The 27575-nt window shown below is 39.5% G+C and overlaps 3 protein-coding genes across 4 annotated transcripts; 2 read left to right on the forward strand and 1 right to left on the reverse strand.

The window, feature by feature from the left end:
- Positions 1-2255: 2255 nt before the first annotated feature.
- foxq2 (forkhead box Q2) lies at positions 2256-4274 on the reverse strand. Its single transcript, XM_044044628.1, has 2 exons — positions 3286-4274; positions 2256-2816 (listed from the first exon to the last, which is right to left on the reverse strand). Exons 1-2 carry the CDS (start codon positions 3769-3771, stop codon positions 2442-2444), a joined length of 861 nt encoding a protein of 286 aa, XP_043900563.1. The 5' UTR covers positions 3772-4274; the 3' UTR covers positions 2256-2441.
- Positions 4275-6619: 2345 nt separating this feature from the next.
- On the forward strand, positions 6620-14836 carry pias4a (protein inhibitor of activated STAT, 4a). Its single transcript, XM_044044639.1, has 11 exons — positions 6620-6668; positions 9165-9546; positions 9650-9734; positions 9847-9888; positions 10171-10261; positions 10889-11017; positions 11801-11906; positions 12120-12193; positions 12308-12468; positions 13352-13503; positions 13597-14836. The coding sequence occupies exons 1-11, from the start codon at positions 6642-6644 to the stop codon at positions 13869-13871; spliced, it is 1524 nt and encodes a 507-aa protein (XP_043900574.1). The 5' UTR covers positions 6620-6641; the 3' UTR covers positions 13872-14836.
- Positions 14837-18356: 3520 nt separating this feature from the next.
- Positions 18357-26711, forward strand: map2k2a (mitogen-activated protein kinase kinase 2a). 2 transcript variants are annotated; one of them, XM_044044590.1, is made up of 12 exons: positions 18357-18846; positions 19062-19242; positions 20152-20362; positions 21169-21315; positions 21444-21521; positions 21918-21969; positions 23946-24070; positions 24671-24884; positions 25019-25083; positions 25190-25251; positions 25886-25931; positions 26171-26711. In XM_044044590.1, the coding sequence occupies exons 2-12, from the start codon at positions 19154-19156 to the stop codon at positions 26279-26281; spliced, it is 1200 nt and encodes a 399-aa protein (XP_043900525.1). In that variant the 5' UTR covers positions 18357-18846; positions 19062-19153; the 3' UTR covers positions 26282-26711. The 2 variants fall into 2 exon arrangements, with proteins under 2 accessions (XP_043900525.1, XP_043900524.1); XM_044044589.1 differs by having other exon boundaries at positions 18357-19242.
- The last annotated feature ends 864 nt before the right edge of the window (positions 26712-27575 follow it).

Raw genomic sequence — 27575 nt, forward strand, 5'->3', positions numbered from 1 at the left:
TGTAATGTGATTTACATTTTATACATTTCCTCAAGCATTTTATGTATGTGCTTGGTGTGGGAAATGTTTGATTAACTGTTGCTATGAGTGACTGAATCTAATATGATAATAATAACACCAGGTTTTTCCAGTAAATCTTGATTTTATTCAAATATACTGCACACAATAGAAGCCGAACCTGCATTCATTTGATCTATAGTTGCATGTGTATAGGTTCAAGCAAGGGTTTCGTCCTATTTATGTTGTGTGAACTGTTATATGTTGTCAAAATCGATGAGATACATGTAAGCTAAAGGGAATCAGCTTTGGAATGCTGCTGCTGCTGCTGCTGCTGCTGTAAATGTGTTGTATTAAAGCGCAGCCATAATGTTGCATCGCCATCTCAGCCGGGCTGATCTGCTTAGCTCACTCTCTGTTAATCAGGAACTAATCTTTGTTCCTTAATCTACGGCCTCATTACACTCCCTCCACACATCTCATTAGATTAACAGAATGACATGAACACACACGTGACCTCAATCTGACACCTAATAAATTATTATTCTTTTTTTATTGGCTTAATTTTAACCCTTTTTTTGTATGTGAAAATATAGTAGAAATGTTGTTAATTAGTTATTTACATGCAATGTGTGTCTGCAGGAGTCACATATGTGTGTGAACTGTACTGTGTGTGTGTGTGTGTGTGTGTGTGCAGCAAACATATGCAACCAAATTAAAGCCCCAAAGCTGGTAAATAGAAGAGGATTTGATGCAGAGAACTATTCATGGGAATTAAGCAAATTAGGTCTCCAATTAGCAGCTGACATTGAATAGGAAGATTTGGTGCACAAAAATTAATTAGATGGATTTGTCATTGTTCTAATGAACATCACCAAAAAAATAGCTGTTGTGAATAACGCTCTTTCTCCCTCTCTCTCTCTGTCTCTCTGTCTCTTAAGCCTTATCCCTCTGACATATTGTTTGTCTACTCCGCATCTAATTTCATGTCAACTACTCTGTTAATCAAATATTCAATAATTTGCGAATAAGAAGTCCACATGAGCCGAGACAAACAAACTTCAGAAAAGTCAATGTATGACCTAATCCTCTTTGGCTGGAGCACGGGGGAGGTAAATGCCAACCTTTACAAGTCAGAGAGGAATTTCACTATTGATGTGAGAGTTGGACAGGAGCAAAACTGACTTGAATCTCTGGGCATTATATCTTTAATCTTTAATTGAATTGTTCCTGGTCTAAAGAGAGTTTTTATTGTTTTTTAGAGTGTATATGCATGTGTGTGTAGTGTTCTATAGTTCAGTTTATTAAGTGTACTTTACATATTGGCACAAACATATTTATACTAATACCTTAAAAAACCCATGCTCCCTCCTCCCTCCAATAAATGAGCACCTCTCTCTCTGCCTCCTTTCCTTTCCTCTGCTCCCTTCATTCCTAACCTGCAGTCCCTCTTTTTCTGCTGCAGCGGCTCCAGATTATGCTGCATGATAAGCTTCCAATTTCTTGAGACTATTTGGGATTGCTCAGATTATCTGGCCTCACATCCTTGGGAGTGAGCTTTGGGAAGTCCGATTTTAGTCTAATAAGGCTGAAGATTTTGCATCCCAACAGCTTTGGCTAATTAGCCTTTAACACTGGGTGGTATTTCAGCACTGGGCTCACTTTTAGTGCAATCTGTGCACACACACACACACACACACACATACAGAGGGAGGGATTGAGAGAGAGAAAGAGAGAGAAAACTTGAATTTATTATGATTTAATGAGACAAAACTTTATTTTTCATATGCAGACATGTGCATTAACATTTACAAAAAGCCAAATGTAATTTATTTTGCTGAGTCATGTACTTACATTAGCCAAAAATTTACCAACATAATTTAAATTCATAGAAATCCATATTACTATTCAAGGCCTGTGTGTGTTCACTAGTGGTGTGTAATAAGGGTGGGTTAAATGCAGAGGACAAATTCACCATCACTAATTGGTGTGTGTGCAACAATAATATAATAATTCCAATTCTAATTCTACTGGACTAGTTATTTTTGGTCACCTTTTAATGATATTATCCACTTATCCACTAATATTCAATACTACTATTAGTCCTCGTTTGCTGCACGTTCTGCCACTGAAGCTCTCTCCTTAAAATGCAGGTGCACAGGGGAACCAAACAAGACAACAATAACCATGATCCCATGCTGCTTCCCAACATCATCTATTATTTTATTTCATTTTTTTTGATTGAGAGACACCTAGTGGCTGCAATTAGATACAGTACATTTAAATGATTCTTATACATTTTATTTGATCGTTCAATGTCTAAAACTGAATATAACAGTGAAAAAAGGATCAAAAATATTTCTTTTACCAAATAATATTTCACACACAAACATTAAGTGTAACAAGGATAACAAACATTTACAACATGGAATACATCAATACTATCAGTGTACAGAGGCCTGCAGGCCCAGGTGAAGATGCATTTGTCGGTGCAAGCAGGAACAAGGGCAGTAATGTCTGAGTGCCGAGCATGACAGAGGCAGTCTTCGGCCAGGATGGCAGCACCAACAGGTCATTAGATGGGGGTGGGTGAGGGCAGGGTGGTAGGAGGAGCTCAGGGAGGAGAGAGGAGGCTGTCCCGACACCCTGCGTGCTCTCCGCCGGACCCTCCGACAGTGATAGTCCCCGTTAGAAAAGTCCTGATAATTAGATGGGTGAATTGCCCAGAAGTGGCCTCTGCCGTCGCCACTGCGGCCTGCTTTGATGAAGCAATCATTCAGAGACAAGTTGTGACGAACACTGTTCCTCCAGTTTTTGTCCTGTTGGAGCAAGAAAACGTTGTTATGGACTGAAAGCAAATCCTGAATGTAAATGAGAAACAGTGGGTGACCCTTTTTTTTTGGCAGGATACACAGTGTTATGTGTATATGATCACAGTGAGACACGACACCCTAAGTTACCTTTTTAGTATGTCAAACCAGTGATCAACTATAATCAACTAAGCTACATCCAATCTGTTGCTGCACCTGCAGAGGCAGTTTGCAAATAGCAACAGGATTACTTTATTTGTGAATTTGCCAAGTGGGTCGCTCCCTTTGAAAATAGCTGCCATATTATTCTGCAACTACACTAAACCTAAACCTAAAGACTTTTGGGCCTTTAGGCTTTACGTAGCAACTAACAGGTTTGTAGGATTTACTTTTGATTATCACCTCATTTTATTCTCCAAACTGCCTTATCTGGGTGTAATATATGTTGTAAGACATAAGAATAAGGGTGTAAACATACCTTACTCTTGAAGTAAGGGTAGTGGTCCATGATCCACTGGTAGATGTCACATAGCAGAAGTTTCTTTAGCCTGGATGACAGGATTGCCTCAGAGATGAGTGTAATGTATGACTGGTTGGGTTTGTTTGCAGATTTCTCTGAAGCGCTGCGCATGGACGTGGTGGTTTTGGTGGTGGTGGTCGTCACGTCCTCCTCTCCCTCTTGTTGCACTTCATCCCCCTCCTCTTCTTTGACTTTCCTTCCCTCAGAGTCTACCTCTGACCTCTGTAGCTGCTTCTCTTGTATCTCAGGACGTATCCCCACCTCCTCGGGTTTAGAATTCTGACGATTAAGCATGTCGTTCGCTGTCTGCACGGCCATAAGACTTATTGTTGCTTCTTCCTTAGAACCTTTGACTCCTTTATTGAACAGAAGGTAGTCAATAGTGAAACTCAGTCCCAGACTTTCCCTGATGCTGGTGCAGCTGCTTCTGTCCTCCGTTGTCATTTCTGAGTTAAGATCTCAGACTCGTTACAGGCGTCTAATTGCTCCAAAACTGACTGACTGTTGAACAGCTATTAGATGATAAATGTAATCGTCTCTCACCAAAGTCCTCTAAGAAATGTTTGTCAGAATTTCACAACATGATTATCTTCTTACCCTGCTTTAACCCAGCGCCTTGTATCTTTTGCAGATGTAGATCACTGATAAAGATGAGCCTCTCAACTGTGGTTAACCCTGATGCTCTCATGAGTGACACAATCTTAACCTTTGGAAATTACCTAGGTTTTTAAGATTAAACAGAATCTCTATGTTAGCCAACAAAGTTTAAGTATTGTTTTCCTCTGATAACTGAACCTAACCAAAACCTCCCTCACAGCGTCCAACAACCTTTTGCTCCTGAATCAAAGAGCTGTGCTTCACAGTTGTGAAGGTGACTATTTATATGAGTTTGAATTTATCCCTCACAGAAAGGGGCAAAGGAAGCACCAGGGAGGCCCATGTAGGGGGTCTCAATGTAGGCGGATTATTTTTATTAACCTAAGCAAATCTTGTAATTACGGGAGATTAAACACTTAAGATTTAGTGAGACATGCGGGTGCAAAGGGTGAACCATGTATAAGGCCTTGTAGATGCCAGTGTTATCCTGTCAAAGTTGTTTTGTCTCAAGAATTACCTCAGTTACCCCAGAGTTCACTATTTTCTTTTCCTGTTTTTAATATGAACCTTTTTACATTGTGTCTCCTGTGACTTTTATTCCAGTTCTTGCCATATATTAATATAAAATACACTTCTCTATATTCCCACTGAAAATGCTTGTTTTTCATATGCAACAGCTGAATGATTATATACAGATTATTTCCTGTTTTGTCTTTCTTCTGATTTGTTACAATTTTACTGATTGTGTCTTTGTATTTGATCTCATTTTGTTTCTTTAGTATTAAAATTTGTTTTGATTGTGATGCTGTTTTAATGTCAGCAATTAGTTGAGGTTATTTTTGGTTCATTATAAAAAATATACCAGACTTTTTGTACAGTTCTCTTTGCATTACATAATATACATATACGTATATTGACGATATTTGTTTTCCTATTCTTATATTTTCCCTATTTTTATATTTTTCCAATATTTATATTGTTCCTAGTTACATATATATATTATGTTTATATTGTTCTTATACTTTCATATGCCTGTATGGAACTATTGCAGCTTTACTCATTTATTGTGTTTTTCCAGATCCAAACTTCCCTGCTGTGAAACTACTGAAGGATTATCTCGTCTTTGAATATGATATACACATGAAATATAGACACTTCAGGCTCTAGTCAGTTACAGTGAAATGTTGACATGAACTGTGGATTTAATCGCTACACTCATCTGATATGATTGCCATTTAAACAGTTAACATTTGTAGTGGGAACTGTGTTTTTTACATGAAGACCTTTCGATCATTTCTGGGCCTTTTAAATTAAACACCTTATTCATCTTAAGATGTTATAATTTACCATTTTAAATCTTCATCTACTAAAAAGTCACCATCGATTATGAAATTAGTAAATCATGTTTAAGATAGTTTAAAGAATATATCCGCATTTCTTACTGTGTATCTGCTTTCTCATATGAGTCAATAAGGCACTATCACATACAGAGATCCTTCAAAAAGAAAAAAAAATGTCAGTGGGATCAATGTTGGGGATTCTAAACTAATAAAGGTCTATTTTAACAGTGTCTGTGTGCATGAAATCACAAGCCCATGAACAGTGAAACTGCAGAAAATTTAATCTGGACGGTGCTATCACCTCACATTTGTTAGTGTTCTGTCAGTTTTACAAAGGGCATGAATTAAATGACAGTCAGATCAAACCATGGACCAGATTGCCATCTTCTGTTTAAATAATGAAACATGAAATAAATGAATAAAGTAGCACAGTGATTTGGATCTACACGTGTGATATTTTTCAGTGTGTGACACATAATTATTTAAATTGATATACGTACAGTATATCTCCTATATCTTCTATATTTTACCACACAAAATAACAAATTATACATATAATTAAACTGTTTCATGAAGCCGTCTGTTCTTTTGAATGTAGCCCACGATATTATGTATCGATGTTTCACCTCCAAAGTAAAGCAAAACAAAACGCACCATGTTATTACATGATACTGCAATTCCCTCAATTGATTTTCTCTCCATGAGGCTCTTCTCTGCCACATATGAGGCGCTTTGGAAAATGTGGACTGGATCAACAGAGGGAGCATAAACGTGCCCCTTACATGCGTTCTTTACAGTACACTAAAAGCGTGACACAACGTGATCTTTGTGTATTAGATATCGTATGACCCGTCTACAAGCTGATGTGTCTGTGGATTTTGTTAATTATTTGTTTTAATTCAATAGTGTCCAGAGCTCACACAAAGAATTAACACTAAATCTCACGGCTGGACGATAAACCTGAAATGGAATATTTTGCTCGGGGCGGACTTGTTGGGGCCATGCGACCGGATCCACTTAACACCCCAATGCTTTACAGACACCTTGAATTTTGTCCGTTTTTAAGACACACGTCCACAAAATCTCGATACCATTAAACCGAAATTTCATGGATATCAAAACACAACAACACGTGGTGTAATTACAACAAACCGCGGCCTATTTGAGAAATCAGACCTATCTCTTAGTGTTTTTTTAAAAGTTGTACTGTAACTTTAAAAAAACCGTTATCCCGCCCATTTTGTATGCAGTTCTTCGGGCGCCGGATGAACTCGTGGTGTGATTGGTTCAGGATGCGTGTCCATCAAATCAACCTATGTGTTTCATTGGAGAGACACTAGCAGCCGTTTGTGACTCTCGCGGTACTGCTGCTCGAAGATGGCGGCCGAACTGGTGGAAGCGATGGTAAGTAGAGCTTGGCTAGTTTTGGTTTGAAGGGAGATGGGCGCGGGTATGATAGCCAAAGGTCAGCATGTTTTATGGAGAACCCTGGCCTTTGTATGAATATGATTTGGGGTTTGTATTTTCACAGAAGCGGCCCATTAAAGTCACAACAAAACGAACTAGCCTTCACCGCTAACAAAGCTAGTCTGCTAGGTAGTGTTAACAAGGCAAATGCGTTGGCTGAGCTAGCATCACGCTGCCTCCAAAGGGAGACATGGGAATGAATGATGGGATCAGACACACGTTAGCGGATTCGCTGCCAGCGTATTTACAGCTGTGTTAATACATGGCTTTATTTGTTCACCAGTCATGTTTGTCTGAAATAAGATGGTTTGTGGAGCTGCGCACCTGTCAAAATGTCCTGTTGCCATGATTGAATACCGACAGTCCCAGTGTTAGGAGAAGCTAGCCAGTGGGTGGCACTTTATTGTTGATGTTCAAAGAGGCGCTAGAATCCTCAATGTATGTTTGCCACATATTCTGCTCTTTAGCACATTATTGTTCACCGAGGTAGACGTCTGACGTTTTTCTCGAAAAACACAATTTTCGCTTGTTGTCAAATTCCCTCACTCTTCGTTGCTGCTGCCACGAAAACGGCATGGTTTGTCTCCTTTTGCCGATACTGGAATTATTAACTATTCTTCTTAATGTGACAATGCTCCAACATTTATTTGATTGTTTACCAATCGATTCCGCCTACTATTTTCAAAATGTACAAGTTTGTTTGTTAGGTTTTTGGTTTTTTTAATAAAATTTGTTTAAATTTTATTTCAAGGAAACCATTTGTCCCAATGTGCAATTCAAGAATTGCTTCTTAAATGTTCTGGTTTCTTTGCTCCTTATGTTTTTTGTTTGTGGAACTGACAAAGGTTGCCATACTAGAAATTCTGAGCGACATACATATTTGATATATTTTCATGGACATAGTTGCAATCATAATATTGACAATAATTAAAATCTGGACCCATTGTTTAAATTAAATAATAAAATTAGCTCTGTTATTCCTCAGAATTAACTTGGAACAATCATTACATTTCATGAGAAAACTGGCCAAATTATATGATAAAAAAAACCCCCAGCACACATCGATAATTATTGCAATAAATGTCAGATAACTGAAGATTAAGTTTGGCACCTGAGTGGAAGTTGGGGACAAGGTTGTGTCATTTATGGAAGAATAAAAAAACACTTTTTTAAATGGAGAAACATGTCAGATCTAAAGTAAAACTTTCATAGCATTTTTTTGTTCATATTAAAATATGTTTGCACAGTTCATAAATATTACCTACTATCTTGAACCTTTGTTATATCACTATTGGAGAAAGATACAGATGCATATTGTTATTGAATTGTTGTCCATCCTGAGACTTCACACCCAGAAAGTGTTAGTTTGGGTTTCCTCCTGCCCAAGGTTTGGTCATTGCTGTACACCTCCTGGGTAAATCAATTAATCATTTAGTCCTGCTAAATGTCATTTGCAATGATATATTGATAATCAATATACCCATTATACTGGATCATATTGAAAATTTAACTGGAATTTAAAGAACTTGGCTATTTATACATATACATAAGTTGTTTTCTACCACATGGGACTGTAAACAGTTAACTTTGCACACAGCCGTTTTTCAGCATATTGATTACATTCACATTTTTGTGATTAAATCTATGTTGCTTTCAAACCTCAAGCACAAATTCTACATTACTTAGATGATGGTTAAGACATGTCATTTTAATGGTGCTTTATCAGCACAGACATTTTGCCTTGTGACACAGGAAAGACTACAGATGTATGTAATCAAAATAATGATGACTAGAGTTGAAACAATTAATCGATTACTAAATTAATCGAAAACTATTTTGGTAATCGGTTTGAAGCTTTTGTTGTTTAACCTTCTTAAATGTGAATATTTTCTTCATTTCTTTGCTCTGGATAACAAAGAAATTATTAAAAGTTAATCATTTTGGTTTGTGGACAAAACAAGACATTTGAGAACATCATTTCCAGGTTTGACGAACACCAATCAACTTTTTTTTAGGTTTTCTGTTATTTTATGGACCAAACGATTAATTGAGAAAATAATCAACAGATTAATCGATTATGAAAATTATCGTTAGTTGCAGCTCTAATGATGACTGTGTTCATTTAGCTGCCTCAGTTCTAGGGTGTATGCTGCCTCACTACCACACTGTCCTGACTTTCATGAACTGAACAGAGCTGATGGTGTGAACAGTTACACCGGAGTGTTTTCTGCTAAGACATGTCAAAAAAAGCTGTGGTGATGTAGATCCATTGCTATTGCTACCAGAAAAGAGTCAGTTGTGGTGATGTGCTCTGCGTTTTAAACAAGTATCAGTAGGTATTTGTGGCTCTCCCATTAATTCTAATGATAGACTAAAATTTCATACTCATTGTATTAATTTCACATCTCTAAATCTGTCTTTTCCTCCCCGTAGAACATGGTTAAAAGTTTCCGGGTGTCAGACCTGCAGACGCTGCTGGCCTCAATGGGTCGCAGCAAAAGTGGTCTGAAGCAGGACCTTGTGGGGCGAGCGTTGAGGCTGGTGCAGACTGAATACAGCCCAGAGCTTCTGAAGAACGTCAGGCAGCTCTACGAGTCCCGCTTCCCCAAAACATCTGGCTGGCTTGCAGCACGGCGTCCAGAGGGCGTTTCAGTTGCCTACTCATCCCTCAACTCCTCCCCCACTGCCACCTCTCAGGGCGCAGACTACCTCAATGGTATTTCCAAACCGATCCCCACACCTGCAGCAGAAGTTAAACTGGTGCCACTGCCCTTCTACCAAACATTGGAGACACTCTTGCCACCAACAGAGCTTAGTAAGTTTCTTCATTCTAGTATTAAAATGATTGATTTTTTGCATCATGATCTTGCCTTAATTATTTAGCTGTGTTACTGCAACTTGTTGACACTTGTTTACAGTTGCCCAGAACAATGAGAAACTGCAGGACAGTCAATGCATATTTGAGTTAACTCCAAACCAAGCAGATCAGATCAGAAATGCAAGGTAAGAAGATTCCAGCGTTTTTTCACAGATAAGTTATTTTGAGATAAAACCAGAGTTATCTAAAAAGGCATAAGTGATACTCATTTTAATTGGTCAATTCTCCCTTCCTTAGTGATCTTCGTCCAGGAATGAGATCAATCCAAGTCGTTCTTAGGTAAGTTCCCAGTAATTCCTGTTGAAACTTAATATATGTTTCAAAACCCTGCTGTCTAGGTTGTGCCGGTTCTGAGCAGAATATATTGTCACTGATGCATGAGTAAGAAAGGGAAAGGAAAACTGTATTTTTGTCTTTTTCAAAATGATCATTGACTTGTGGGAATAGTTCAGTGCCTGGACTTAGCAGATAAAGATATAGTTATAGTAATTGGCTCAACCAGTCAAGTTACTTATGGTCCAACCAGAAGTAATCTTTCTCTCTTGTCTTTGTCTGTTACAGAATCTGTTACACAGACTCCATTGGTGTCCAGGAGGACCAGTATCCTCCTAATATTGCTGTCAAAGTCAACCAGTCCTACTGTCATGTGCCAGTGAGTTGATTTACTCACTTGAGTTAAGCTACAACCTCAGAACACAAACAAAAACAGGACATCTCTTTGGTTAATTTCTGTGTTACAACAAAATGTTGTTGTACTGGTGTGAAGCTTAAACCTCCCAGATATGTGTATACTGTATAGTTTCATACACGGGTTGTGTAGTCAAAGGAAAAAATGTAATATGATAGCCTTTGCAACACAGCAAGTGATGTTTCCATATTGCACTTGTACACTGAACTGATTCAGACTCTGCTGCAGCTGCTTTTTTGACTTGCACCAAACACTATGCAGTGGTATTAAAGTTTAAAATTTCTTGCATTTATTGCATTTTCAGCATCAATGACATGGTTTACAGTGATTAATCATGGCTCTTCTAGACTTTATAAATAGTTGCATCGTTGGTGTGTTAGGAATGGTTATGTTGGTATAAGGACAAGCATTGATTGAAGCCAGTCGAAGAGGACACCTACATTCTTAGTTCCATTTTATCTCTACAAAAGTGAAGACTAGAAGCAGTTAGCAATTGTATGTCTCTGTTAAAAAACTATGAATAAAAACTCTGCCACCTGGCATTTAAGCAACTCTCTCAACATACATAATAATGTTTTGTGTTTTTTACAGGGATATTACCCCTCTAATAAACCTGGCGTTGAACCCCGTCGTCCTTGTCGACCTGTAAACATCACTCCCTGGTTGCATCTCTCCACCGTCACTAACAGAGTCACTGTCGCCTGGGGAAACTTTGGCAAGGTCAGGGTCTGATGTTTGATCTCATATTCTGGTAAAGCTTATGGTTATTGTGGCAACTATGCAAGAAGAGCTTGTTTCTCCATCTTGTAAATAACAAGGGACTATATGTCTCCAAAAAATGCAGCCATCGTATTTTAACCGTCCCAATTAGCCGTGGGTGGTATAAAATCTAAAGAAGGATGAATTCCATCTTCTCAACTGCAGCTGGAAGACCAATGAAAACACTCTCACCTCTATTTACACCAGGATTAATCAATTATTACTTGATTATTACATTACATGTCATTTAGCAGACGCTTTTATCCAAAGTGACTTACAAGGGAATTGAGTACAACCTGCCAGGGGTGGAGTTGAACTTGCGACCATGATGTCTTTTGCACATAGGGTACTGGTCTTAAGCACTGAGCTACCCCACCCATGATTACTAAATTAATTGTCAACTATTTGGAGAGTTAAGTGGTTATAATGTGTGTTTTTTTTTTCAACAATTAAAACAAGCTTGTTTTCAGCTTTTAAAATGTGAACATTTTCTAGTCTCTGTGCTTCATATAACAAAGAAATCATTACATTTTTTGGTTTGTGGACAAAACAAGATTTAAGATCATAAGCTGCAGCTTTTTGCCCCGCCTTTCCATCATTAAATTAAGATTCAGGGTACTTTTTCAAATGAGAGTTTTCTTGATATGCGTCACTGGGACAACAATTCAGTGTACATAATATTGTAGATATTTTGGAGCTGTGCTATGCTCAAGCATACTCACCGTGTCTGACTTGTGTTTTCAGCGGTACTCTGTGGCAGTGTACTTAGTGAGGGTCTTCACTGCAGCAGACCTCTTCAGCCAACTCAAACTCTGCTCCGTGGAGAGTGCAGAACGTTGTCGTGAACGCAGTAAGTTACTTGTAAAGTCTGCTCAATTATCTGTTCCTTAAAGACTTAAGCATTCTGATGAATTGTAATCTAAATTTTTTTCTTTCTACAAGTTATCAACTCTCAACCTTTTTGGTGTCACCATTTTGATAGGATTTGATTGTGTACATAATGTCGTATGTGACACAATATCATATCATATGTCATATTATACTGTCTGCCATCTACTTACAGTACAAGACAAACTACGCTTTGACCCAGAAAGTGAAATTGCAACCACAGGTCTTCGGGTTTCTCTCATCTGTCCAGTGAGTATTAAACATTTCAACATTAAACTGTCACATGTCTTTTAAGCATTTGTTCCTCTGAGAAGGTCAGTAGTTAACACACTCTCATGTCCCTCTTCCTCACCCTTTCCCCAGTTGGTGAAGATGCGACTCGGTGTACCGTGTCGGGTTTTAACTTGTGCCCACCTTCAGTGTTTCGATGCAGTCTTCTTCCTGCAGATGAATGAGAAGAAGCCCACATGGACTTGCCCCGTCTGTGATAAGCCCGCTCCCTTTGAGCTGCTCACAATTGACGGGTAAGGAGAAAGAAACATGCACTGACTTGTGCCATTCTTGATCATCAACTTTTCAATAAATTCTGAGGATTTTCACTTGTGCAATGTTAATGACCATGCATGTTATGGAAAATTAATGATGTTGGGGGTATTTCAGCACTCTAGATACAAGTTGAATCATGCACCAACCCATTGTGCTTTCATTATTACGGCTTTGTGAGTTTTGTTTGCCATGTTTTCTACACCTGCTATCGGGTTATGTTTCATAGGTTTTGATCCAGCAGGATGACCGACTTATTCTACTTGTACCAACAATGCTAAAATATGTACCTATAAGGCGCAGCTTATTGACACTTCTAAAGGCAACATATTTCAAGCAGAAAGATGTGCATGTTATCATTTTCATTTATGGCTATTTCCCCAGGAAGGAAAATACTGCAGCCCATTTTTAAACATAACTTTTGGGCATGTTATTTCTTGTATTGCTCAACATCTCTGGCACTACATCACTCAAAGACTACAAGCATAGTGTTACACTGTGGATTTGGGGTGTAGTTGCATTTGTTAAAATACACTTGTCAAAGCCCCACCTTTAACTCCTCCTTAGTTTCAGTGGTCTAAATACTTAATTTTGGTGGGTTTGTAGATTGGTGTTTTGATGTTGATTTGGACATTTTATGTAGATTTCTGTAATGGGGCCTAGCTTGAATAATATCTAGTGATTTAATGAAAATACTCAAAATTATAAAGAATTGTTAAGATGTGAATGGCAGACAAAATGTGGTGCCTGGCTGCCATGAATCTTACTTTATGCAGACCTTCACTAGAAATGGCTTTTTTTTGTGTCATTTTCTTATGCAAAATCTGTTATATAAGCCAACTCTAATAGTGGTGTGTATTTCAGGCTGCTATCTGAGATTCTGAAACAGACGAGCGAGGACATTGAGGAGATTGAGTACCTAACTGACGGCTCCTGGCAACCCATCAGCGATGACAAGGAGAGGGACAGGGAAAGAGAACGCAGCGACACACCGGAGTACCCTGTTGTTGATATATGTAAGTGTCAAATCCTGAAACAATACCTCAATATGTGCATTTTTCCCACTTAGGTAAAATGTAAAAAAATTTAAATGGCATCTCTATCTGCAGGCATTCCTGAGGCAAACGGTCATTCGCCGGCCCACAGCAGCACCAGCCTGACGGGCAAATCTGGAAGCAGTTCCGTTGGGATGGCAGGAGTCGCAGGAGGAGCTGCTGTGGCGCCAGGAGGAGGCGCAGTGGTAGATCTGACTCTTGACTCCTCCTCTGAGGAGGAGGGGGGTGGGGCAGGAGGAGACAGTGAGGACACGGAGGATAGCGCTGACAGTCCTGCTCCCAAGAGGGGCCGATATAACTATGACAAGGACCTGGTTACTGCCTACTGACCCCGCAGCTCTGTCCCCTCATAGACTGACACACAGACAGAGACAGAGGCAGGGGGCTAAAAACATGAGGACAGGAACACAGTAATCCACTAGATGCAACGACCCTCCTCGATGCTCCAAAACCAGAGCCTTTTAGCAGCTCTGATTTATACCCAAACAAATCAAACATGCACTGTTGATGAATCTTCAGTCTAAAGTGATTAGGATTCCTCTTTGTACTGTACACCACTGGAAGCAACTAACTCTTTTTGGTCAACTGTCACCTTGCAGTGAATATCTGCACCATCCTGCCTGTACTAAAGAAACTGAGTGGATCGAGCACCCCAACAGCACCACCACCACCCCCTCCCCCCCTCCTTTCTTCCTCCCCTCCCTGACTATTTCCTCTCTACAACCCATCACTCTTTGTATTTGACTTGGAATGACAGGCTCTTTTTTTTAGCCCTGAGCGTTCAGTGTTTGCATTCATTTTTGTCACAGGTGTGATAAACAGGCAAGTTGAAATGGAAGGTCCTCAGTAGTTTTTCTTCTTAAAGGCGACCAATTGGAAAAGAGCATGGCTAACTTTGGGGTTGGACAAGGTAGAATATGTGGTGTGACGCTAATTTAAACCTCTTCTCTTAGGTTATTGTTTCTTAGTTAGCAAAATGAATTCAAAGCTTGAAAGGGTTTTTTCAGGAATTTAAACCTTTTTAATTATGAAAGGGCAAAACACAATACTGGCCTCAATGTGTGATGCTTTCCATTTTTATTTTGTCCTTCGATAAAAAGAACCTACCTCAGTCATAACAACTTAGCAGACTGACCAGGGAGTAGCTAAGAAAGAAGCATAGGGCAGAATTGATGAGTCTTTCTGAAGCCAATTTTACACTGGAGATTTTGTTTTTCCGCATTGTTTTTTATTCTTTAATTCAACGTTCCATGCTGCTCTGTTTCGTCCAGCAACAACACCATCTTTATTGAAGGGCAAGTTAGACTGTGTTGACCATTGTTGCAGTTATCTTGCTTTTAATATAATTTATTGAGGTGTATATATATCAGCATTGCAGTTGAGATAACTCATCAGAATTGCTGTATGGCAGCTGTGCCATCGCAGGAGGGATTTAAGAAGGAAGCGTTCATAAGATTTTGGTGCCTTTTTTGTGGTAAAGAATGGAACCTGTCATTTTTAAGACTAAGCTGAGACCTGCAGCTGAGACCCCAGTCTGAGGTTTTATTTCATTTATTTTTTTCCTTTGGTCTTTTCCAGTTAGAGAATGTGGTACAGCATTCAGAAGAGCTCTCCTCCTTAATTTTGCCCGTGTGTTGGCATTGTTCTCAGCAAGTATTTTTTCCTTATTTTAAAGCTTCAGTCTCTTAACAGTTATTTGTGATACATCAGCATCATTTTAAGGCTTAGTTCTGTACAGATTGCAGCCTTCAGTTGTTTGGGTGTTCTGAGGCTCCTTTTTTGCCCTGTGATTGAACCTGACCCGGGTTGGAGAAACATTCAGAATATGGTTGCTGTGATGGTTTCAACATGTCTGAGACAACAGAAGTTAGTTAAGTGTGATCAAGTAAGACCCCACCAAGCTTTAAGTCATTGATGAAATTGCAAATTGTCCTGTCTGGAACAAGTCGAGCTACTTCAACCAATGATCCTCCCTCAGCCTCCCTTCAGTGTAGATACAGTCATCATATCTTTTTGCTGGAATATAATTGTTATTAAATGGGTACATGCAGTAGGCTTACATCTAAGATTCCCCTGCACCTGCACTTATATTCTGAGTATGTGATTGCTGTTCCTCAGGTAAGGATACACAGGCTGCATGTGTGGGTGTTTCAGTTTGTCCTCTGGAAGCTGGTTTGCCTCAAGAGAAACTATGTTGCTGTGTTCATTGAGCTGTTTGCACTTTCATTTGATAACATCATCCCAAGTTAATGGCTTTTTTAGTTCAGTTCCAGTCGTGTAGTGAGTATTAATTGAGAATAAATGACCATTGAGACCTGATCTCTTCAACGATGCATGGGAATAAGATGTGATTCTCGGAATGGGAGCAGTCCTACTTCACTGTAAAACACCGGAGGGAACAAGTCTTGACTCAAGTCGTGCATGGGTTTCCCCCTCTCTTATCATCGCCTTTGTTGCGTTTAATCTGGTTTTCTTTTGCCTCGCTCAAATGCACAGAGAAATTATATTTTACACATTAATCTGGGGCCTTGCTGTTAGTGAATGCGTCACATGATAGAGTTGGTGTTAAAAAAAATAGTCAAATCTGGTCTTCCATTTCTTTCCTCCTTTTGACAAATTGAAGTAGCTTATAACTGTTTAAGAGTGAGGAAAGTTTGGTAGTCACCCAAAATTGATGGCACTCTGCCTGTTCTACATCTGAGTCTGTCCCTGAAAATGATATACTTTAGAAGGTGCTTAGATACAAAATAGTATAAAGAACTCAATACCTGTCTTTAATAAGGCAGTTTGTAATTTTAGGTAAATGCTATACATATAAAATTGTTCATTTGTTTCTAGGTATAGGTCATCATTTGAACAGATCTCCTAAACTTCTCTATGCCTTTTGATTAAAGGTGAGAGGCGGTGCAGGTTGTTTCTGTGGGTCTGAGCCAGAATCGTCAGCAGGTTGTTTTGGAACTCGGGAAAACTGAGGGTCTGGTCTTTATGTAGTTGGCATCTCTTCTTACAATAATGCATAAGGTAGCATGGGCAGAGGCTTAACAATCCAGGATGTAAATGTTTTGTTTGTTGTGTTTTTCTTTTTTTTCTTTTTTTTTTTTTTTACATGTTCATATTAAGACAATAAAACTAAATAATATTTTATTAAGCTTGAATCGCCTCCAGTTGTTCCTACAGACGAGAAGCTATTGAGGGCAGCTGATGCCACTGAGGACTGGTTAAGGTGTGGATTGTTATGTCCTCTACCAAATGCTCATGCTGGGGACACATCTGATGCCTGATGAGGATAAAAACTGTAAAATTTAAAATGATCATATTCTAACAGCTGTTCTTGACGTGTGGAATTAATTAAAAATCGATTCTTAAAAATCTGTCTGCCATCATTTTTTTTAATATAGTTATGACTGTGTTTTGAACCACATGGCAAGTTGTAACCAAAGCCACTGGATTTGTGAGGAAGACTGTTGGGTAACTGCTGGTGAATGCATCATGCTGTGGAGGTACTTCTTTGACAGCAATGTGGTAAAGGAGTATCCAGAGAAATTAAAACAAGGTCCTTGATGGAAACCTGTTCCTGAGTACCAGTAACCAAGACTTTGTTTAATTCTTCTACTTGAGGAAAGGTCAGATGTCTGCTTTTTTAAATGCTGTCTGCACAAGTAAATCAAACCTGAAGCAACAAGAGGAAGCTGTGTTGTGAGATAATAGTATGTGTGTTTCTCTGAGTGGGGCATGAGGAAGCTCATAGTCCTGTTATGATTCCTGTAACCAATTTAATGCTTTAGGGATCCAGGAAAAGAAATGTATATTAGCATATTTAAAAGCATCACATTGGCCAAGTGAGCAAGTATGAGGAAATTAAAAAACATTACTCAATATAGATACACCTGTTTTTTAGTAGTATTGTTGTGATGTTATTGGCCACATTTATGAATTTTTATGTCTGGCTGTGAGCAGTATAACTCTTTTAATTTCAATTTTCTGGGGATGTAGGTCCTGGCCAACAAATTACTTTGGTGGTGATGTGCTAAACTCAGTGGCTTTTGCAGTTTGTCCTCTCTGAGTGCAAACTGCACTCAACTTTGCAAAACAAAATGATGACATATTTAGTACCTTGGTGTTCACCTGAACAATAAATTGTACTGGACTGACCGTGCTCTTGTCTTGTACAAGAAAGGTCAGCGTTATCTTTATCTGCTGAGGACACTGATATATTTTTGGAGTGCAGGGGGCACACTATAACATCTTTGATAGCTCTGAGCTGGCATCAGCCACCCTTTTTGGAGTAGTTTGCTTGGGCAGTGGCATGTCAACCACAGACAGGAGGCTTAGTCCTAGGATGGCCCCTTGACACAGTGGAGGAGGTGGGAGAATATTTGGTTCCCATCACTCCCTGCAGGACATCATCATAGCACTGGGCAGCTCCTTCAGTAACTGACTGGTCCCCCTTGATCCACACAGTGTTTCAGGTGGTTTCTCCCTGCTGCTGTTAGACTGTGCAGCCAGCACATCCTCTTGAAGTCCACAATTTCTCATGTTGCTGTAGTAACTGTGCAATTGTACAGGAAGTACAATCATGTACACTGTATATGTTCTGGTGTTTTACTATATGGGCTGCTGTAAGACTAAAACATTTCCCCCTGGGACTACCAAAGTGATTATTATTACTATTATCATCGAGCTACAGGGTGCTGCATTTTAGAGATTTTAATTTTCAATTTACTGTGATAATGTGTGGCTTCCTTCAGTCTCCTCATGCTACCACTAGATGGCAGTGATGTATGTTGTAGCTTATTAACCTGCAGCCATTTAACACATATGAAGCAGCAGTAGGGCGGCTGAGTATCCGTTGTGCTGGGAATGTGTAGCTCATAAAAAGCAGCAAACCGCTATCTCAAACTAAAGACGCTGTGAACCTCTCGCAAGGGTTTCTGCATCCCTTGTCATACAGCTTCGGTCTCGCGCTATTTACGGAGGGCTCTCTCCCCCTGTGGTTGTCACACAGGTCTGATGCTGCAGCTGCTGCTTCCTGTACTCAAGCACCACCAACCAGAGCCAAAGCCCTTTTCGCTTCAGATCGCATACCCCGTGAGTGTCAGAGATTTTTTTTTTATCGCTGAGACGCCGCCGTCCTGTGGAGGGTAACCCGACCGAGTCGGTTTGAGAACCGGTAAAACCACGGCGGCTTGTTGTCTTCTTCGCGAGAGGCTGCACTTTTGGACTAAGCAACGCAGGACACGGTTTTTCTTCCAGGAGCTGGTGCTAGCTAGTAGCGGCTAGGTGACTAATGGCTAGTAGCAGCAGGTAGATAAGCAACGAAGGAGCATAACGTAAAGAAATGTGCTGACTCCTAACGCTATAGCGGCCCAGACAAACCACCCAACATTTAACTGTCGCCTCGGCATGATAGAGTTTTTAGCACACTGACATGCTACCGAAAGTATACTAATCTTGCTAACGCTAGCTAGCTAAGTTACTAGCCACCTAGAGTTGACCCTGTTGCTTTTTTAAAATTTCAGACTGAGTTTCGGACAAAGAGAAGATACGTTTATCAGCTGCCCAGCTCCTTAGTGATTTATTTCGAATAAGTCGTTTGGGGGTAGTTCAAGAAATGGCTCCCAAAAGAAGACCCGTGCCCCTGAACATAACGCCCATTGGGGAGGCACAGGCCACCTCCAACACCATTGATGCTGCATCTGAGTGAGTAGCTCTACTGATATAACTGTGAAAAAAAGAAATGGTCCTTCAACTGTAGACAGAAAGATACTTTCATTTTTTCTTACAGGGACACGGTTTCAGGTACTGAACGAAACCATGAAAATATGTACATGCAGAAAAATGAATGAATGAATGAATGAATGATCTTACTTCGAATATGAATTAAAAGTAACAAAAAACCGATATGAAACACCACTTTCTCGCATTTGTATTAAATAACTAAATGACTTCAAACATATTTGTAATGTAATGATATGTGATACAATGGCATATTAAAGATATGAACGGAATAACTTCATTCAGCAAATATTAGAAGGAAGTATATCATCTAAGTTCATACTCTACATCAGTATGTGTCAAATTAACCAGTCAACAATGAATAGTGCAACTGTCTTGGATGATATTCTATTTGATCATAGGTTTTGATAAAATTATGTAAACTAAGTTGGTAGTGACAAATTTCCATTATTGGGATCAATATGAATGGTTTTAAATGTGAATATTTCACATGAATTAGTTGAAAATTATTGTTTAGCTCACCCACATACATTCTTTGTATGTTACAAGGGAGCCACAAGGGGTAGCCTGCATGATTTATCTGCAACAACGTCTTAACTAAAGTGTCCTTTTGTAAACCAAAAAAAAATATATCTATAGATATAGATATATAAATGATGATGATAAAAATATTTTTTATCATAACATTCTAATGGCTCACAATTATTTTGCTCAGGATAATGACAACAGGATATTATTCCCTTCATGCCTACTGTGGAAGACGTTATTACTGTGTATCAACAGCACTGTATTGCATCAGTCCCATGCACTGCTATTTGTAAACAGTCCTTAAATGTCCCTGTCTTATATTTTGCCACCTGTGTCACCATCTAGAGCCAATCTTGAGGCATTACAGAAGAAACTGGGTGAGCTGGATCTGGATGAACAACAGAAGAAACGACTTAACGCCTTCCTCACCCAGAGGGCTCAGGTTGGGGAACTGAAGGATGAGGACTTTGAACCCATATGTGAGTTGGGCGCTGGAAATGGAGGAGTGGTGAACAAGGTCCGCCACAAACCCTCGGGTTTGGTCATGGCCCGTAAGGTGAAGATTTACCTTTTGAGTTTTATCTTAATTGTTATCTTGCATGTCAGATGGAGGGAGATTAATCCGAAATACTCATTTGAAACATATTTATACCGAAACCGAGTTTTTTTTTTATTATTATTCTTTTTTGTTTCTCAGAAACTTTATTTTAAAATGTATACATGTTTCCTGTATTATCTGGACATGGTTCGATAAAGTGAGTCTAGAATAATTATATTGCATGGTCACTATAGCATTCCTAAAACAACTAATCTAATGGTGGCCTAAGACTTTTGCATAGTACTGTATGTCACATTGAAGTACTGCAAATTGTGATCCTCTGTGTCTTACTTTTCCATTACTGTTTTTTTGGTCCCTCTGCCACAACAATACAGTCTCAGTTGAGCACTTAAAGATGTCCTTGTATAGTGTTACCTACTTATAGCCAGTTGGTCTGTCCATTTTCCCTCTATTTGATCACATATTGGATTTAGCACTTTTTGACAGTGAGTTATTTGGATTTCAGGGAATCTGCAGCAACAGCTATTCAAGCAACATGCTCCAGCTTGTTGACCATCCAGCTTTGTTTTGACTTGTCCTGAATAAATCTTTTTTTTGTTTAAGTTTACACTATTTGAAACATATGGATAACTTTCGAGAGAGTGTGTTATATGCTTACACAGCAAGTATTAGCTGTATTGTCCACCACTTGTGTGAAATGTGCTATGCTAAGACATAAATCACCCATTGAATGGTGTTTCTGCATCCAGTCCACTTGTCTTTGTCAGAGCAGTAACTCATGGTTTTGTATTAACCCTCCTCAGTTGATCCACCTGGAAATCAAGCCAGCTATCAGGAACCAGATTATCAGAGAGCTGCAGGTGCTGCATGAATGCAACTCCCCCTACATTGTGGGCTTCTATGGGGCTTTTTATAGCGATGGTGAGATCAGCATCTGTATGGAGCACATGGTGAGAGACAAAGACTTCTTAAGTGAATTGGTGTGATTTGATACTAGAGAATATTCAGGTCACATGTGCTGTGATTGCAAAAAAAAGAATATATAATGGATGATTAATTGTGCAACATGTCCCTACAGGATGGTGGGTCATTGGACCAGGTCCTGAAGGAAGCCAGAAGAATCCCAGAAGATATCCTGGGAAAAGTTAGCATAGCTGTACGTAATTATCAAGTGCTTTTTACACATATCCCAAGTATGTCAGATTTAAAAGAAAATATTTATTAATTTATTTTTTGGTGGCAGCTTATTATTTGTTTGTGAAAAAGAACAATGTTTATCAGTTCATCTGATTTTATCAGTACCACTGCAACTTGTTAGTAACCATGTTTTTGCATTTCACCTCCATTCCATTGTGGGTGTGTATCTTTGTGGTGTTGGTCAATTAGCAGTTTGTTATCTTGTCATGGGTGACTCATAGCTTACTTTGTTTTCTTCAGTGTTCATTGTTTATTAAAGTCCAAGTTTAAATTATTGGAAATATACACCATTGGCTGGCAGTTGGCACATTGTCTCTTCTGTGCAACATTAAATATTTTCCTCTCTTATTTCCAGGTACTGAGAGGATTAGCCTACCTGAGGGAGAAGCACCAGATCATGCACAGAGGTAAGGATGTTGCAATAAATCACACTGCTCTCAATTGTTTAGTATTTTAACTATGCACCTAAGCAGATCCTAAATGTGTGAACACCAAGGATCAGGGTTAACTTAAACATCAAAGGCTGGTGTTACAGAAATTCACTTCCTTGGAACGCCTCTGACTTCAGATATTCCATATCATCTAGGGCTACATCTAAGGATTATTTTCATAATCAACTAATCTGTCAATTATTTTTTCTCCAGAAACCAAAATGATTCCGTTTTAATTATTTTGTTGTCCAATGGAACAAAGAAAAAAGCAAATATTCACATTAAGAAGCTGAAAAAGATAGCTTCCTTTTGATTATAAAAAAAACATGTAAATTGATTAATTAATTATTAAAACTGTTGACAATAATAAATGAGTAATTGCAAAATCATTGTCAAAAATAGCCGTATATGTGTATTAATTGTCATTACTGCTAAAGGGCAACAGGGCCAGATTACAAGAATCAACAGAAGTTGTCAAAAATACAATGTCTGTGTTTTTTTTCTGGACAGTTATGACTCATGTGGTTTCTGTTCTCTTAAGCGTTAGTGGTGGATAGATTATGCTGATGCTGGTGAGGCTGTTAGCAGACATTCAAGTCATACAGTTTGCATTCTATATTCAATAAAAAAGTGCAGGATAATTTCTGCTATCAATATCTATCCACCTCTGAAACAGGCTCAGACATGCCAACAAAAACCATTTAGCTTTAATGAATATATACAAATATCTATTAACTTTTTTTTGCCAGTGAAAACACTTAAAGATGCACCACAGGAACTAGATTTTCATGTTGTAAAGGTCTTAATGCCTTTTCAACATCAAGGTCAAGATGTATGAACGTCTTGGTGTGAGACTGGCTCACCAAAACATAGGCTCTAATTTGGACGTACCGCAATATCTTGAGCTTCAAAATTTGCAGCATGGAGCTAAAAACGCTAACATTAAACCAACCAAAAGCATAACCATTGCTTTCTAAAATAATTAAAAGTCAGAACACTGCAAAGAACAAGCTAGACATGTTTTTCCACAGGATACATGTTGTTTATTGTTGTGAAATTGCTGTTGAAGGCAGCAGTTGGACATACACAGTGCAGCACAGTGAAGTCTAACAGTGCTTACAGGGTCGGTGGTACTGAAGAACAGAGTTGTCTGTGAGCTCAGGCAGTAATTACAGCCTCTCCGATGTGATTATACAGCAGCCGCACCCTGGTGACCCCTCCCTCCATCATTCTCCCACTCTTTCATTCTAACTCCTTCTCAGTCACTCCTCACACGTCCTTGGTCAGTGAGAGGGGGTCAGTCACCGCAGCGAATAGATTGTAGGCCTCAGTCAAACCTGATTATTTTGCAGGATGTGTTTTAGTGATGAGCGGGAAATGTGGAGGAGCAGCCTTGTTTATAACTGAGGCTTAGCCAGTAACTTTAGCTATTTTCCCCTCAGCACTTAAGGCTATGTCCACATTACTCTGTTTTTTCATTCAAAAACACAAATTCTGCACCAAGTATGGCTGCTGTCCACAAAGACCTGTGTATAACTCGAGTCTTTGAAAATGCCGCCGTCTTTTCTAAACAGAAAAACATCATTTAGAAATGACGAAGCAGTTGCCCACATTTCACTTCCTGATTGTTTCTTGTCAGCCACAACTGGGCTGTCGGCTGTGAACTAAAAGCTCTGTTAACACTTGTCATCTGTCTCATAACACTAATCCTTGTTATTGCTTTTCACTTATTCTGTCAAGTCAGTAGTACTCTTGTCAAAAGAAGCAAACTGCAGAAAGACATTTTCAGTTTACAATAAATATTGTAAATGCCCAGTGTACCTGAAAGCTGATGTGTGTTGGTGTAGATGCAGATTGCTTCTGATTATGTTCACTGCACACTGTATATGTTGATATTGCAGCTTTTTTAAAGTGCCATTAATTTGATTGTCCACGTCCCCTTTGCCACCTAGATGTCAAGCCCTCCAACATTCTGGTCAACTCTCGCGGGGAGATCAAGCTGTGCGACTTTGGTGTGAGCGGCCAGCTCATTGATTCCATGGCAAACTCCTTTGTTGGAACGCGCTCCTACATGTCGGTGAGTCAGCTCTACACGCTTGTGCCCCCACTCCTTTTCCTCTGGCCCTATCCCCACTTTCCTTCTCCTCTTTTCTCACATTGCTCTTGCTCAGTGGCCACTCCTTCTGCCTTCCCTTCCTTTGGCCCTCCCTCACTTTTGCCTGCCAAGAAGTGAGGGCTGTACCCTGCAATGGGCTCCTTGGCAAGGAGTTGGGCAACAGTGCTCTCTTTTTCTTGTCCTCACTCTTAGACACCTGGTGGGTGCGGGGCTAAAAGTTGTTTGTCCATCCCGTACCCATAAAGCATCAGTGGTGTGGAGACACTTGCCCTTTTATCATAATTCTCAGCACACACACATCTGCCCTTGCTCACCCTTCCAACAAAAACACTCTAAAGCTGCTCTTCACTTCCTGCCAAACCCTCCCATCCTCTGTCCTCTTGCCTGAACCACACCCCACCTCTCCCTACCATAATACCCCCTCCTCCTTCTCCCCTTCCATTATCCTCTCCTCTACTTACTGTACCTTCCCCGCCCAGCTCTCTACCCAAACCTCTCTCTCCTGCCTGGCATCTTGGCTCTTCTTACCTTCTCTGACGTAGATTGTGTGTTTCTCAACAGCCGGAGAGACTGCAGGGCACTCACTATTCGGTTCAGTCTGATGTGTGGAGCATGGGCCTGTCCCTGGTGGAGCTGGCAATTGGCCGCTACCCCATCCCCCCACCAGACGCCAAAGAACTGGAGGCCATCTTTGGACAGGCTGTTCTAGACGGAGCAGAGGGAGAGCTGCACACCAACATGCAGAGGCCCAGACCTCCAGGAAAGCCAGCTAGCGGTATGAAACACAGAGGGCATAAATGCATATACTAAGGGTTATATAGAGCTTATAAAGGTAACAGCATTTCTACATTTAAGTAAGCATAATAAAACATTCTATATGTCATGTATAAATGTGTGTTTTATTGACAGGACATGGGGTGGACAGTCGACCTGCCATGGCCATCTTTGAACTTTTGGACTACATCGTAAATGAGGTGCGAGATATATTCCGTTAAACACACACACACTTTCTTTCTAGACTTTACCTGTACTTATCTCCTTTAACTGCCATCTTTAAAAGTTTAACGTTTTTTTCCTCAGCCGCCGCCAAAACTGCCTCATGGCGTCTTCACCAATGACTTCCAAGACTTTGTGACAAATTGGTGAGCAATGTGTCGACATGCTATGTTTAGAGCACTCTCATCTTCCACTAGAATTAATCCTTAGAGTTCAGCAGGTAGAGAGATGCCAATTAACCAACAGCTAAAGTTAAACTCTTGTCCATCTGTTACTGTTATGCAGTCTTACTACAGTATTATTTAGTTTATTTAGTTTCCCAAAACACATTGAGAAATTGGACTCACATCCAAGAGGCTTCTTCTTTTCTGTAAAAACGGATGGTGTCAACTACAGTGAACAAGTTTGTTTTGTTTGGTGGGGTAATTGCAGAAACGGATGAATTTAATAGGTGGAATAAGAAATTGTTTAATTGTTCATCCACAAACATTGCCTATCTAAAAACATACAAGTGTATATATATATCTCTCTTCTCATTCAAACGTCTAGAGTCTTAAAATTAGCTATTGTTTAATTACTACATGATGTGCCATAATTCACAGAAAAGTGTAATCTTTATTGACACTGGAGGTTTCAGGTTTCCACAAAATGCTGATTTAAATTGCAGGCTAATCTGTTAGCTTTCAAACTTAAGTGTCACAAAATCACAGATCAACAGAATTTTAGGTAGTAAAGTATGTAACTGAGTTATGTTGGTAACTGTCTTGTTTATGTTTGCAGTTTGATCAAAAACCCAGCTGAGAGAGCAGATCTAAGGAGGCTGAAGGTGTGTATTCATTACTTGGTTGTTTGATTTCTATTCTAACCAGTGCAGTGTCTGTTGAGCTCAAGTGTGACTCAGTTCAAAAGAAACTACAACAACAGCAAGCATGTTTTACAATAAATGATTGATTCTGCACTTTCTCAGGCTTGAAGTTGATCAATGACCAGTTGTCAAAACGCAATATTCCTGTTGAATTCCAGCAGCAACAACATTGGTTTGCCTTTTTGTGTTTTTTCTTTCAGAGTCACACGTTCATCAAACGATCAGAAGTGGAGGAAGTGGACTTTGCCGGCTGGTTGTGCAAAACCATGGAGCTCAACCAGCCCAGCACTCCCACCCGCAGCACTGAGTGAACAGAAGCCCTCTTCCTCGCCCCCCCACCCCCCTCCACTGCCCTGACACACACCTCTGGGTCTTGCTTGCATATGCATACATAGTATACTGTACATACACGTACGCAAGCCATCTCACATATTGGCTCTTTTTTCATCTTGCTCTTGGGTAAAAATGGTTCCGGGCTTTCCTCTACATTTATTTCCCCAACAGCAGGGCACACTGAGTCGTACTGTAAGACCACAGCTTCACGATGCCATTGTCGAAAGTAGTTGCAGCTCACTTTTCCACGCAGATAAAGGGGATGTACAGCACTTAAGGGCTGCTAGTGTGTTGACTGAATCTGCATTGATTGACAAAATTATTTTGTATTGTTGAATACTCTGTATTAATCTTTTCTATGGCAACAGTTGATGGCTTGTGGGATTTTAATAAATTACCTGCTATAGAGTTTTGTCTGGCTGAAATTGCACAGCCTGAGATTCAAACTGATATGTAATGTATTACCTGCAAATTCTAAATTGGTTTTATTTTGGGAGGATGCTGTTATTTTGATTTAAAATCCCTTTGTCGCACTTACTTTCCCCAAAACGTGCACTTGCCTCCAATAAAAAAAAAAAAATTGTGAGTAGAGTACACAGGGCAAATGGGCCTATGCAGAGTCATTTACAATATTTTGGTAATTGAGCAATCACTCAAAATCACTTAGTGAACAGTGTCACAAACCAAAGAGGGTACTCATGACTACTAATGCCTAAATCAGTTTTTTTTTATGTACATTCATGAACAGTATATCAGTGTATTTTGAATGTTTTTTTGCTCCAATTAGTGACCTACGCTCCTCAGCATACATTTCAATTCACACCCCCATGTCTGACTCAAGGCCAGAATGTCTCCTTTTTTGAAGTTGAGAAAACAACGATCAAGCTGTATTCATGGGATGAAATAGCATGGCTTATTATCTTTCTAATTCTGTGTGTGTGTGTGTGTGTGTGTTTTTTATTTCCCAACATCATGATGGGGATGATTAGCTGGTGTTTTTATCAGATGCTTGAACCTCTGCAGTGTCGAAATGGACTTTCAATCGCGTTGAATAATTTAACTTCTATTTTTCTTAGTTGTTGGTCTGTACTATTCCCCTGATGTGTATTCCGTTATATTTTCACTACTGCTATGTGTTGCGCTCCAAGCTTTTTCTTGGGACCTGACCAGAAGAGGTGTGCTTTCAGAAAAGACTGGTTGAACACAATTGGAAACCTTTTCCTTGTGGTCTAATCCAGAAATTGTTGACTGCAAATTTCAAGTAGTACGAAG

Source organism: Solea senegalensis, linkage group LG14 (genome assembly GCF_019176455.1).
Source record: "Solea senegalensis isolate Sse05_10M linkage group LG14, IFAPA_SoseM_1, whole genome shotgun sequence".
In the NCBI taxonomy this organism is placed as follows: Eukaryota; Metazoa; Chordata; class Actinopteri; order Pleuronectiformes; family Soleidae; genus Solea; species Solea senegalensis.

Excerpts from the sequence above, each read along its gene's own strand:
- foxq2 (XM_044044628.1), bottom strand. The coding sequence starts at position 3,771 with ATGACAACGGAGGACAGAAGCAGCTGCACCAGCATCAGGGAAAGTCTG. Across the intron at positions 2,817-3,285 it reads ACCCTTACTTCAAGAGTAAG|GACAAAAACTGGAGGAACAG; the intron begins GTATGTTTACAC and ends TTGCTCCAACAG.
- pias4a (XM_044044639.1), top strand. The coding sequence starts at position 6,642 with ATGGCGGCCGAACTGGTGGAAGCGATG. Across the intron at positions 9,547-9,649 it reads CTTGCCACCAACAGAGCTTA|TTGCCCAGAACAATGAGAAA; the intron begins GTAAGTTTCTTC and ends ACTTGTTTACAG. Across the intron at positions 13,504-13,596 it reads GTACCCTGTTGTTGATATAT|GCATTCCTGAGGCAAACGGT; the intron begins GTAAGTGTCAAA and ends CTCTATCTGCAG.
- map2k2a (XM_044044589.1), top strand. The coding sequence starts at position 19,154 with ATGGCTCCCAAAAGAAGACCCGTGCCCCTGAACATAACGCCCATTGGG. Across the intron at positions 20,363-21,168 it reads GTTTGGTCATGGCCCGTAAG|TTGATCCACCTGGAAATCAA; the intron begins GTGAAGATTTAC and ends AACCCTCCTCAG. Across the intron at positions 25,084-25,189 it reads TGGACTACATCGTAAATGAG|CCGCCGCCAAAACTGCCTCA; the intron begins GTGCGAGATATA and ends TTTTTTCCTCAG.